General features: G+C 39.1%; 1 protein-coding gene across 6 annotated transcripts in view; it reads right to left on the reverse strand.

The window, feature by feature from the left end:
• Window positions 1–6,550: 6,550 nt before the first annotated feature.
• The window catches only part of LOC147639114 (putative LRR receptor-like serine/threonine-protein kinase At1g06840), a 95,766-nt gene continuing 87,935 nt past the window's right edge, over window positions 6,551–14,381 (reverse strand). For all 6 annotated transcript variants that reach the window (XM_086787543.1, XM_086787559.1, XM_086787567.1 and 3 more), the window contains exons 9-20: window positions 12,340–12,408; window positions 12,139–12,207; window positions 11,734–11,805; window positions 11,562–11,651; window positions 11,381–11,446; window positions 10,770–11,290; window positions 9,630–9,758; window positions 8,565–8,857; window positions 8,425–8,476; window positions 7,725–7,975; window positions 7,440–7,574; window positions 6,551–7,290 (exon numbers count right to left, since the gene is read on the reverse strand). In XM_086787543.1, coding sequence (XP_086643669.1) covers window positions 6,955–7,290; window positions 7,440–7,574; window positions 7,725–7,975; window positions 8,425–8,476; window positions 8,565–8,857; window positions 9,630–9,758; window positions 10,770–11,290; window positions 11,381–11,446; window positions 11,562–11,651; window positions 11,734–11,805; window positions 12,139–12,207; window positions 12,340–12,408 — 2,083 coding nt within the window. In that variant the 3' untranslated portion in view covers window positions 6,551–6,954. The remainder of the gene's footprint in view (window positions 7,291–7,439; window positions 7,575–7,724; window positions 7,976–8,424; window positions 8,477–8,564; window positions 8,858–9,629; window positions 9,759–10,769; window positions 11,291–11,380; window positions 11,447–11,561; window positions 11,652–11,733; window positions 11,806–12,138; window positions 12,208–12,339; window positions 12,409–14,381) is intronic.

Raw genomic sequence — 14,381 nt, forward strand, 5'->3', positions numbered from 1 at the left:
AACAAGAGGTGATCAAGTTTGAAGAGTTTCAAAACAAACTATAATAACAAATACAAAAAGACTATGAGGCAAGCAAGAAGCTACCAAAAGAGAGAATTTTAGAATCATACAATGATGAGGAGGTAAAGAAACAAAGGATTGAGTATCTTGGGAAGTAGGAGGAGGAATTTAATAGGCAGCATGCACGAGTAATAACACATAATGCAAAGCTCAAAGAGTAGCTAGCTATGGCAATCGATAGAGCCACCAACAAGTGGTACCACACCTCACCACCTCTCTCCAAGAATTAAAGGAAAAAAGCAAAAGCAGCTAGTCGTGGGGCACCAATAAGTGATAACACACCTCACCACCTCTCTCCAAGAATCATAGGTAGATTTACAATCAAAGGGGGAGACAGTTACCAGACATGACTACAGTTGGAGGAATAGGTAAAAGCAGCTCAAGAGGCTTTTGCAGGCACGGGTCAAAAGAGAGGAAGCAATCACAATGCTCTTTAATAGAAAAAGATTGAAGTATAGCCCAATCACCTAGAGCAGTAGTTAAGCCAACAGCTTAAGTCACAGACAAAAGAGCCACGTGGAGCATGCCTGGCTACCGGTGGTTCCTTGGGCCCTCCTCAAACTTTCACGTTCTTCTTTTCTACACTAACACTCTCTTTCTTATAATATGATATTAGCATTAGTGAGAATCTAACTAGGGAACCTTGCCTTAATCCAACATAAAAATTTCGATAGGGGATACCTTGCCTTAGTCCAACATAATTCTAATAGGAGATACCTTGCCTTAGTCCAACATAATTCTGATAGGGATGCTGATCTTACTATAATAATGGTCATTTTTCATAATGATATATACTTTACTGTGACTATGCAGCCACGTATATGTATGCTATGTGCCTTATAGTTCTTAACTTCTAATCATTGTGTAGAGTGTTGATGAACTCTATAATTTTGGATGATAGGGAACCCACGATTATAAGATCTGCTGGAGATTTGCCTCATTACTTATATGCTTGCATACAGTTACTAAAGGTGGAAGAAGGAGAACTCAGTTGAAACAAGAGGTGGATACTCTAAAATTGACACAGATGAAGTTGAGCCAAGAATAGAAGATTTTGGGATCTCGTTGGAATGGTGGAAGGAATTCCTTACCATTCCTAAATATGGCAGCATCTACATGTGGTCAATATCAATCCAGCGGGCGGTGAAGCCCCTGTATATGCCAACCAAGAGGCAATTCACCCAACTACATTTATAGCATAGCAGATGAAGGACTCCCATGTCTGTTACAACTTCCCAATATTTGAGCCAGGTAATTTTGAAAACATAGATATCTAGAGGAAAGGGCTCCTATTATGGTGACTAAGGGCTAGTTGTATATAAGTAATTTTCTCGTAATGATGAAAAAACACAATCCCCCTTTATGCCAATTGAGTTGTGCTTGTCTACTTACTCTTATCTTTATTGAGAGAGAGAGAGAGAGAGAGAGAGAGTTGAGAGTAAGAGTTTATGAATCTGGGTACATGTCAGTCTCATTATGTAAGAGTGTGCACTTTATATTCTACATTATGTGGACATGACAACTTTCAAGCACCATTTATACAAGTTACAATCTCTTGGGGAGACAACATTAGGTAAGTCCTTGGCATGGAGGTAAAGTATCTTCTTGATGGTGACAAAACAAGAAGGAAAGCATAGGAGCTTGTAGCTAGCCAACCAGTGGTGGTGGTTGAATCTCGATCCCGAAGCAAGGTAAGTCCCCTTATTCCACATTTTCTAGAATGGTGGAGTTCTTGTCACACTGGGAATAAGCTATAACACGATTCACTTGTACTTCACTCATTCTCATCAATCTACTTTGAGTGTTGTGCTTCTTTCTATCTCTCCTTGCTTATTACTACATCTGTGTGTGCGTTACTACCTTCCTCTCCACTCCAGCATGTACATTGTGTGTGTGTGTGTGTGTACACATACATACATACATATCTATACACACAGACACACATACACATACATACATAATATATGAATGTATGTATATATGTATACATATATATACATACATACATGCATACATATATATGTATGTATATATACATATATACATACATACATACACGCACACACGTATGTATGTATGTATGTATGCATCATATATATGTTTGCATGTATGTATGTATGTATATATACATACATGTATACATACATACATCCATATATTATGTATGTATTTTATTGATGAGCGTATATTTTTGTTCATGCTAATTTCTCTCTTCCTCTAGTAACTAGATTCTCCCATGTGAGAGGTATCAAACTATAGGTCTAGTAAGGGGAGACTATGGGGAAATAGAGAGCTTCAATTAGTTTATCTTCTTACTTTAGTTTACGTCAAATATTTTGAGTATTGGGTTTAATTGATGTGCATGTATTTTTGTTTATGCTAATTTCTCTCTTCCTTTTCCCATAGGTCTAGGAAGGGGAGACTATGGGGCAATAGAGAGCTTCAATTAGTTTATCAAAGGTTTCACTTTAAAGGTTAGAGAGTTGGTCTTTTATCTATTGAATAAAGACCAATTAAATTGGATAATACCCAAATCCAAAAGTAAGTGGTTTTGGAGATATGGGAAACCATGTTGAAAAACACTCTTATAGAAACAGCACAAGCATTAATTGTTGAGAACAAGGTGGATAATCATTGAATAAAGAAGAACCCTCTCATAAAATCCTCGTACGTTGACATGTTAACAAACGCTAGTCATTGATGGAGTTTATCATTTTAACTACAAAAATGCTTCTTCTTTGCATGCATGGATGAGTGGAAAAATGAAAATGAAAGAGATCATACACAAGGTATGGTCGGGAGGTGACACAAGTCTCCCCTTAAAAGTATAATCATAGGGAGATGTTCCATTTTTCCATTTAAATAAACACTTTCATTTTGATGAAATTTGGGGATAGTAAATTGTTACACATGCATATAATATTTGTTGATGATGCACTAACATGATGATGTGAAGTCAATTTTAACTTTTTTCCATAGCTTTTTAAGTTATCATTTGGTAGTGATAATATTTAGAATCTATAATATATACAATGAAAACAAGAAATAGAAATTTCAACCTCCCAAGAGTTAAGGCTAACAACCCTCTCCTAATCGACAAGTCGACGTTGAGGCAAGCAACAACATGAAAGATTTAGGTATCTAAGTTTTGCAATCTTGAATGAGATGCAAAGTACTAGGATTATAGCACATATACCATCATTTTATGAGATGTCAAATGTATGTGAAGCTTGTATGATGGGCAAACAACATTGATATACATTTCCACAAGAAAGCAAAGATCATGCAATGGTTGTTGTATAGCTTATTTATGCAAATCTTTGTGGTAAAGTGCCAACCACTACATTGGATCGTTCTTTCTAATTTTTATTTACTGATTGATGACTTTAGTAGGAAGATATGGGTGTATTTGGGATAAGGCTAAAGCTTTTGAAAAAATTAAAATATGGCATACCTTGGTAGAGCATAAGATAGAAAAGAGACTGAGAAGAATCTTTGAATAAATCAGGGAGGAGAATTCACATTTAGTGAATTCAACACATCATCAAGTGAACTCAATGCCTATTGCAAGGATCATGGCATCAAGAGAGATTTGACAATTGCTCATACTCTGTAATAAAATGGTGTTGTAGAGCACAAGAATCATATAATTAAGGAGATGATGTGGAGTATGCTTAAAGGAAAAGGAATGCCGAATACCTTTTGGTCGAAGGCAGTTATAATGTATCCTTAGAAAGGGTTACACAAAGGCAGTGGTGGTGAAGGTAATGGCACCTCATGAAGCTTATTCCAGTAAGAAACCCTTAGTTTCCTATTTTAAAACATTTGGTTGTAATTATTTTTATGCATATTTTTCTAGACTCATCCGGAACTTGGTGGGATTCTAAGAGTAGGAAGTGTCTCTTCTTGGGATGCAATATGGAGTTGAAGGGGTATTGTAATTCCTTGATCTATAGAATAATGTGGTGCTTGGCCTCATATCACAATGCCTTGATGCTTGCTATTCCATTAGCTCCCCTCAGTATGACTTTAAACATCCTTACATAAGGAAAGGTGAATGATTCCTCTAGGTTTTTCCCTTCATATGCTCATAAGCAATAGCTTCCTAAGGCTCAACAAGATGACTCCGACTCCTCGACCATGAAGGTAACTTCTCTAGCCTTTTTTATGGCTACTACTCATCCCAAGTTTCTCGTTCTAAAATACAATTCGACCTTGTTTTTGAAAGTACAAGCTATCCACTTTCTAATGTTTGATTATGTTTTTGTTTAGACTAGTTCCATAAGCTCAGCCTAGCCCTGTCCAATCCCATGGTCTAGCCTTCTACCCTGACCACTTGACCTATGGTGCTAGTTTGAACTCAAACACCCATAATTAAAATTTCTTTTTTACTCACACATATTACTTAAACATAGTTCACACACTCACCCCTTTCAAAACAATCCTTTTATTAAAAAAATATGATACAAATCTGATTCTCTACATTTTTCATTTGATCTAGGTCATCATGTCTTGGAGTTTGCATGGCTTGAATTTTCCTTTAATCCAAGTGTTTGCATGCTTAGCCTTATCATCAACGGTACTCCATCATCCTTTCCACTTGATCCTAGGGATCATACAACGTTGGCTCAATTTACGTTTTGGCACTTTGGTCAATACCTTGTTGTGGATCAATTTTTGGCTTTTATATATAGCCTTTTGTATATGTTGATGGTGCACAACCGTCCTTCGATTTCAAGGATGAAATCATTGTAAGGAGGGACGGCTTGTAATGAAGTAATTTTAGGATGCACATGCACATGGGGCATTGGCCTAGGCACATGGAGGCTTAGGGTCATTTATACATGTGGGCATATGGACCTTGGAACTATAAAAGACACGCGTCTTGTGTATTTGGCACCTTGTTACTCTTGACATATTATACACTGTTACTTTTTTTGGAGCTTGTGGCCCAAGCTTTCATGGTTGATTCATGGCAAACTTTTCATGTTTAGGTGGTTATTGTACTCCATGTATATTGAGTGTAGTTTCCTTCTCTCTCACTAGATCCTTTTCTTGCACCTACACGATCTAATTATGGTCACTCCCTATATGCAAGCCTATATAGAGGCACGTACATCCACTTTTCCTCAATTCATCAATCATCACTATGAATTTACTCCCTTCCTTCTATAAGTATACATGCTTGGTCTCAATACTTCCAAATCTGATATTGAAAGTCTTCATTGTAACGCGTGTGAACTTTTCAATCTATTGTATCAAATCAGTAATACAATATTTTAATATATCTCTGTTATTGGGCAATTCAAAAGTTGTGCATTGAAACATCCTACTTCTTTTCAATGTTGCATGTACACACCATGTGTCCTACTTCTTTTCAATGTTGCATGTACACACCACATGTTGTATCCAAACTATGGCTCAAGATTGCCCACATTATGTCCTTTCATTGGATTCAACTTTTTTGGGCTAGAGGGGCCTCGAACATAATTGAGTCCATGGTCAAAGATTGATAGGACATGGTCTAATATATTACCTTGGCATAAGCACCATATTCTTCTTCAAACCAAACCATATAATGACTGTAACTAGACCTGATTGATTTTACCATCTTGATGGCAAGAAGACAAGTAGTCGTATATAACAAGAGGCATCGAAATGCAATTGATTTTCCATCCATCAATTGCATTGATATTACTATATATTGATCACAAGATTGATCATAACGTTTTAACACAAATGAGGATTGCCCAAATGAAGCTTTGGGCTCAATAGTGCCTTCTCAACCACGTTAGATAATAGACAATTTTAGATATATTTAACCCCCCCCCCCCCCCCCCCCCCCCCAAACCACCACCAACCCCCAAATTCCTCCTCCATCTCTTCTAACTTCTTGCCCCATCTCTTCCACACATCTCCAAATCAAGCTTCCACCCGCTTCTTCCTCTCTTTTGAATACAGGCAAGGCACCATAACTCAATACAAGGATCAATTTAGTGCTTTTTTTCAAGTGACGTGAAAACAATATTCATGATATTGTAAGAACGAAAAAAACAAGCTGATGATAAACTATGTCAAGCTCACGTAAGTACAATTTTCATGGTGAAAAAGCAAAGCAGCTAGACACGTAACCGCTTGCAGAAACAGCTTTTGAATGCCCTATATATCATTCACTGGCTTTTGATCGTTTTACCAAATTTGAGAAAACTTTGTCACTTTTGAGGAAGGATTTGGAGCTAGTTGTAATCTGTGACAAGTGATATCATCACAAGCTCTAGTGTGCTGGCATAGCAGTTTACGCGTCGGGCTCCTAAGAGATCCCCGGTTCGGTTCAAGTCCTATTTCCTGCACTTAGGTGCTGCCATATGTATCATATTTGGTCCACTCACTTGGTTATGACATTAAAAGACACGTTATCAAAGCACCAGATTCAAAAGCATGTTAGCTTTTGCAGGAAAAAGATGAAGAGCACAAATAAGGCCAACCTAGCTTTACACCAAAAAAATAATATGCATTGTTATTGCTCTGCAATCCTATACATGTATACCCTACCCACTGTTTTTGTTTATAAATATAATTCAGATTATCATCTATAAACAGTGCCACACTTTATCTCATTTGATTATTTTACCTTCTAGCTGTATATCCCTATAAGAACCAAATGCAAAGACTGATACCTAAGACAAATTGCACACAGTTCTTGACCTTGCTGCTGATAGCATGCAATTCACAAATTGATAGCACCTAACGGTATATCACCAGCTTCCTTGTCTCCACCATGGTACTTGTAATGTTTTTTTTCCCTTTGTAATCTTTGGTGATCATATGCCTTAGATTTATCTGATACCAAAAAGTCCTCAAAAACTGCTGTGCATATTGAAGCGTGGAGTGTGTCTACCGTGGTGCAACACTCGGGATCGTCACACTCAAGAGATCACTTCCATCAATATACACTGATCTGGATAAAGGCATTCTGAAGCTTCTCAAGTCATTCCCCTCCATGTCGCATTGATCTATGGACACTGAGCTCAAAGCTTCAGGCAAAGGTGTTGCATGCAGTATATCATCCAGACCTCTGACTACCTCCACCATCGAAGGCCGTGCATTTGTGTCATCCTTGCAGCAAGCGATGGCTAGCCGTACTAGAGGCTCAAGGCACTCAGATGGATATGATCCCATGCGAGAATCCACAAAGGTTAACATCATCCCAGCTTCATATGCCATATTAACCTACATACATTTCCATGTGTATTGTTAAGCTCTAATCCCAGTATCATATGATATAATGACTTGTATAACCATGTACACAGTGCACTTGTTTTAAGCTTCACAAGGAGAACATGCATGGTAGTACCATCTTATGACATCAAAAAGATCACCTCTCGGACAAGGTTCTTCCCATGGGAAATCGGATGCATGCCAGTGATGAGCTCCAACAGTACCACCCCAAAGCTGTAGACGTCACTTTTGTCAGTGAGCTTTTTGGTGAGAAAATACTCCGGATCAAGATAACCCTGTCATGTAAGAATATGCATCAGAGGGCTTCATATTGATCAACCAAAAGGTACACTACTTGATTATTGAAAGACAGGCCCAAACATAGATAATGCATGTAAAAATCAAAACTGAACACTTCACTCCAGAGCGAACAAGGCCATTCTCACCGGAGTCCCCTTCACAACTGTGGAGACATGGCCAGGAGCAACACCTTCCAGATCAGATATGGGAGCGAGTTTCGATAGCCCAAAATCTGCTACTTTGGTGTTGTTTTTCTCATCAAGTAATATATTGCTAGCCTTGATATCTCGATGGAAGATGGGCGGGTTAGCCTCAGTGTGAAGATAAAGGATGCCACGAGCAGACCCTAGAGCTATCTGAAGGCGTGTCCGAAAATCAAGAGGCCTTTTGGAACGTGCTGCAAAGAATAGAATGGTAATTCTTATCGGTTCTTTTTTTATGCATATCTCAAATGAGCTCAATCTTATGATGAAACTTCAACTTGCAAGGTTGCTTTTTGATGGGCATCATGCCCGTTTTTGGGCATTTTGGCTGTAAAACACAGCCACTTATTTTACAGCAAAAATAAGGTAAATTGTGAAAAACAGGCATTATTTCTACTAAACCCGTCATTTTGAAGGGTGACCCAGCCCGTCAAGAATCATCCTTGAAAAAGTATGAAAACGTCTTCCCAATGGGCATTTGTAAACGTTTAGTCAAGTTGACAAAGGTTTTTAAGCTGACGTGATTTAGGGAAACATGTTTTTATCAATCAATTGTCTTACAACTATGTCAATGAAAGGAGCTTTCAAAGGAATTAGAAGGGCACCAAAACTATGCAAATGTATGTGCAAATGGCTTACTTACTTGAGAGGTGGTCACGCAGTGTACCATTTTCCATAAATTCATAAACAAGCATCTGCAAGAGGTATTGAAGAGTCAAAACTGAGCATCAGCCAAGAAGAGCTAGAGCTTACAGGAGCTTACTAACAAGCGAAGACCCAAACCTGTTCCCCTTCATCATCACAATATCCCACCAGTGAGACTAAATTTCGATGGTGAACCCGAGAGAGCAATTCTATCTCTGTATAGAATTCATTCTCTCCCTGCAACGATCCTTCCTTTGCACGTTTTATGGCAACTACTCTTCCATCAGCCAAAATCCCCCTGTAGACCTTGCCATATCCTCCTTGCCCCACTTGCATAGAGTCGCTGAAATCCTTTGTGGCCAAAGCCATCTCTTCAAATGTGAAATCTTTCACCCCGACTATCTTGATGCGTTCTTGTCTGGCAGTTTTTCCTTCACAGCACAAACAAAACAAATTGCCCTCAGCATCACGCCCATAGTTGTCAACACATCCCACTGGAATGAAAATGCAATCCTGAAACGTTTTGAAAACAGACAACAATGAGAAACAAAAACAGATCCCAATACCACACATAGGGTTAGATGTGTTCCACAGACAGGCCCACACACTATACCAAAATCAAGTTCATGAATGCACAAGATTGCAGTATGAGGAAGAGTTTGTTGAAGGCACACCACAATGGCCATGGCACAGCTGCACTTTTGGCCACCCTTCTGATCATCTTTGACAACATTTTTTTTCCATGAGTAGATCCTTCTGAACTAACAACTTGGGTAACCCACCTGAAGGCGGCACGGGCTCCCAAGCCGTACAATTGTGGTCAAAATGCAGCCAGATGCCAATCGGAGGCTAGCAAGGATTTGAACCCAGGACCTCCCCTTCCGAATCACACACAACTCCCTAGACTACTCGCCCCTTGGCATCATCTTTGACAATGTTGTTGTCAATGGCCTTGAAAAGAGTTGGCTGGGATGCAAATGATGTAACAAAGCACTTGGGACTATGCCAAGTTTTGACGACTATGGAAAAAGTGCATTGTAAGAAGTTTTAAAACAAAAGTTTGCAGATTCTTTAGAAAAGACCGATTTTCGGCAACTCGTGTTCACCTCCTTTGTAAAAAGGTATGAATTAAGTTTTTGTTGGGAAAAAAAAAAAGAATGAGGTCATCTGAAATCAAAGCTACCTATTTTTTTGCAGCCCCACCTTTGTATCGTTTAAAAAGGATAAGCATAGCACCAGCCACTATTGCTGCAGTAAATAAAATACAGCCAATGACTATGCCAGCATATGCTCCTTTACTCAGGAGATGATCGCTACTTATTGTTACTGTCACTGGAAATCAAAGAGATTCAAGAAAACTTGTCAGTTTCCAATGCATTCATTAACCAAATATAATGGTACACTCCAAACACACGTTTATATATACAGTGGGGGAGAGAGAGAGAGAGAGAGAGAGAGCCAATTTATGGCTCTCTCTCTCTCTCTCTCTCTCTCTCTCTCTCTAAAAACACACACACACACACATGTAGAGAAATGAAATGTTATATTAACGTCTTCATCAAAAGGCCAAAATGACCTATGAGACCAAAGTTACAACCATGTGACATCTGATACACTGTCTGGAAAAGAAAAGAAAGAACCGAAGGTAAGTATCTAGCCCTACAATACATCAGTAGGGAGCATCCGGAAGCAGCATCTAGGGAGAGTGGGAAGCTAATGCTACTAGACAAAATGGGGTACATGAGTACATGGATACATGAATACATGAATATGGGGGAGTACAAAAGTGACAGTGAGTACAACAGTATATGGCTGGAGTGGTAATCATCCTAGGAGCTCTAGCATGGGTCTCTGCATAAAACAAATACACATATATATGTATGTATACATATATGTACATTATATACATAAACACACACATGTATGTACATATACACAATTGTACGTAAACATATACATACGTATTCTCACACCTGTGTACACGCACGCGCGCGCACACACATATATGCACATATACACATATGCACACATATATACATATACATACATGTGTGTGTGTGTGTGTGTGTGTGTGTGTGTGTTATCACACACACACACACGTATATGTCTGTATTACATACATATATATGTATGTATGTATTGCAAATATATATACATATGCGTGTGCGTGTGCACGAGCACACACACACGCACACACACATATACATATATGCATGTGTGTTTCTATTTGTATATATATGTATGTGTGTTATATATGCATGCACGCCCATTGTATGTATAGATATATGCGTGTGTATGTACACACACACACACAGAGCTCAATAAAAGAGTTAAAACACTTACAATTATAAGGATATGGAATGGAGAAGTACAAAAGCTCGGTGGGTCCAAATGTAGGACTATCAAGAAATGACCAATCACTCAAGGCACTGTAAAGGCGAAGCACCTCTGAATCGTTAAATCGATGTAATGGATAATTCGGGAGTAGTTTAATGTTCATCCTTAACCGAGGGCCTGGCTCGATGTTAAAGTCGGATAAGTTAACTTGATATGGAGACACCCTCAACCCATCCGAAATATACTTAATAAAAGCATTTTCAAAAGGCGGAAAGTATGTGAATTCAGGGCTTTTCAGCCGGTATCCAACAAGGAGTGGATAATCGCAAAGACACTCTCCATACTCCTTCAAAACACCGTATGCAAGCTCCTGATTTAGAGATGGGTCACATGTATCATCGCTACACCCGGGAGGTAATGGAATAGGTGGTGTGTCATCGCTGATGTCCTTTATGTCCAGATCTTGATTTGAAAGATTGCATGCTTTACTTGACTGTGTAGAGTTGCATGCTGTGTTCCCATTTAGCCTGATAAGATGCAATTAGTGAGAAAAGCTCCACACTTGGATGTTATAATCATGGGTTTATCTTTTCTAGAGAAGAGATGTAAATGCATACCATATTGTAACATATGAAGGATAATTTATGTAGTTGTCCTTTTGGAAATTGTTGTTCCTAAGATCTCTACAGAACCACGATGGGAGAGCAGATGAGGAGAAAACAAGCTGAGTACCATGGCAACAAAAGAAGATAATACTTTTTGGAAAAACTGATGGAAATATTCCACATTATTACTTACAGGATCAGTCTTGATAAATGTGAACTGTAGTTAACACCAGCACCAAGATTATAAGGAACTGTTCCTTGCAATCCATTATTTCGTAATGCTCTGCGCACAGGAAGAAGGCATTCTCAAACCTCAAACTATGAGATTATGAAGAGAATAAAGGTGACCTACTAGTAGAACTCACAAGTATTGGAGGTTTGATATCTCATTCAAGTTTTCCTTCAAAGTCCCATTCAGGTGATTGTATGATAGGATACTGAACATAAATCAATATGCACAAGAGACGAGGATATTAGTAATAAGCAAACTCTTAGCAGTGGGGGAAATAGCCCAGAGGTAGAGCTTTCGAGCTCCGATGCAAGTTCAAATCAACTCAAAACCAGCGCCAACCACGCCCCCCCTCCCCCCCCCCCAAAAAAAAAAAAAAACCCCAAACCCCAACAACAACACACACACTGTAAAGCGTGCAATTTACAAGGAACCTCTCACAAAACGAACCAAAAAGAATAATCTTAAACATGAATCAATAGCTTAATGAAACTCAAGTCTTCTGACACCAACCAAAGTTAATGGAGTTAACAATGCTTACAGTGCAGTGAGGTTATCCGGGAGGCTACCAGATGGAAGCTCACCATCAAGCTGGTTTTGGCTCAGATCTCTAGAACATTAATATTCAACATTAAATAACAGATTAGAAAGATAACCTATCCAAAATTACGAAACCAAAGTGTGTATATACATTGTAAAGCAACTACGCAAGATACCAAGCTCAGAAGACCATGTTACTCACAGATATTTTAAACTGGTAAGGCTGGTGAGGCTTTGTATGGTTCCACTCAGACTGCAATTCCTTAAGCTCCTGAAAAACAACAAGAAAATGTCACACAAGCATGACATCGACTTCAACAAAACATATATGTAACATCCTTGCAACTGCACAATCTCACTTCACATTTTCTCACACTGATTGATGACATAGTGACTGTTTTATCCAGCTCGTCTTATTTAACATTTTACTTTTGAAACTAAAAATGGAGGTTACCCTATTAATGTTTCGGCTAGTGTTCATACATGGCTGAATGCATGCATCACATCTCGAGAGTGTAATGAAAGCTTTATAAGACTTCTAACAAATCAAACTAACCACAAAGACCATGCTTTACATTATGCAACACAAAAAGCAGGTGTACCTTAAAAATGATTCCAAAAAACACCCCATTGATAATTCAAGAAGGCACCAATCTAATGATGTGAATAGTCGACTGCCCATGTGCGCATTTGAGAGAGAGAGAGAGAGAGAGAGAGAGAGAGAAAGAAAGATTTTATTAACGTCTTCCAAAAGACCGAACTCGGCCTATGAGACAAATCAGAGTACCTGTATGGGGTATCCTCTGTCATCCCAACAAAATGAAAAAGTACTGAACAAAAAAAAGGCTGAATCTGGGTGTGCAGGGGATGGAGCTCTACTACTAGGAGAATGCAAAGCTATATGCAGGGGATGGAGCTCTACTACTAGGAGAATGCAAAGCTATAGGCTGAATCTGGGTGTGCAGGGGATGGAGCTCTACTACTAGGGTTAGGTGGCAAAGGGCGCAAGTACGTTTCAAGAACTTCAAGGTTATCCCTAAACTATTCTTCATTCATCCATTTAGCATCAATGGCAAGATAATTCTTAAACTTCACAAGGAATCGTGTCTGTAGTCATCCACCTCAAGCTTCCTTTCCTTATAAAAACAATATGTTCCAGCTATAAAACTTCCTCAAGCTCAAGTGGATCTTCCATCACCGGGATCCACACACTCTTGGCTAATGTACCTCTTGAGTAAGCTTGCATGAAAAACATTATGAATTTTCTTCTGCTCTGGTAACTTCAGCCTATAAGCTACCTCATTAATGCTTAAGAGAAAGAAGAAAGAAAGTTCTATTAACATCTACAAAAGATCAAAGGGTCTATGAGACCAAAAGTGTTACAATGTGTCCATGAAGTGACAAAATCGTCAGAAAAAACATGATAAAATACAAAAGCCAACGAGAGCCAAGAGAAGAGACAACAGCCCTATAAGTGCCACTAGTACAATGCTACAATTATATAATGTGAGGGGATCCAAGTGGGTTCCCAACATCTATGCCTGAAGAGAGAAATGAAATGATATATTAACGTCCTCAAAAGGCCAAAATGACCTATGAGACCAAAAAGGTTACAACAATTGGTGGATCTGATACAATGTCTGTGTAAGAAAAGCTAAAACAATTAAACAACTAACTGAAACTGAAACAACAACTATAAGGAAAAGTAAGGTACTAGGAGCTCCTAATGGATAACATCTGGGAAGGAAAACTCCAGCAACAAAGGTAAGCATCATATACATCACTATCCAAAGATGTCTCTCATCGGTCGATGGCGGATATCCTCAATGTCCTCCATGGTGAGTACTCTGACTGGACGTCTCCCATGCCGTGCTAGTATGGTCCTGATCCTTTGTTGTAGTCTCCGTCGGTGTTGGGATTGGCCTCTCATCTTGGGGCGCCTGGACCGCCCCAGTTCTATAGCCCGATCAATCAGTGTACCTCTGGTGCGGCTATACTTTGGGGCTAGCTGCAATGCCTGCTGGCCTGACTGCTCAATCTCTGGTCGAAAGAAGTCTGTAATCTGCCTCTGTAGGTGTCTCTCCCTCTCTGATCCCCTCCCTCTCAAGAGACCCTCTCTATGTCTACGCAGCTCCAGCAAGTATAATCCGAGGCATCTCTGATCCTGGTATCTCATGACTCTAGAAAGTGGTCCAAAACCCTCTTTGAACAGGCAGTGAAAACGGCCTCGTATCTCATAATATA

Source organism: Cibotium barometz, chromosome 4 (assembly GCF_041138505.1).
Source record: "Cibotium barometz isolate CiBa-2024 chromosome 4, ASM4113850v1, whole genome shotgun sequence".
In the NCBI taxonomy this organism is placed as follows: Eukaryota; Viridiplantae; Streptophyta; class Polypodiopsida; order Cyatheales; family Cibotiaceae; genus Cibotium; species Cibotium barometz.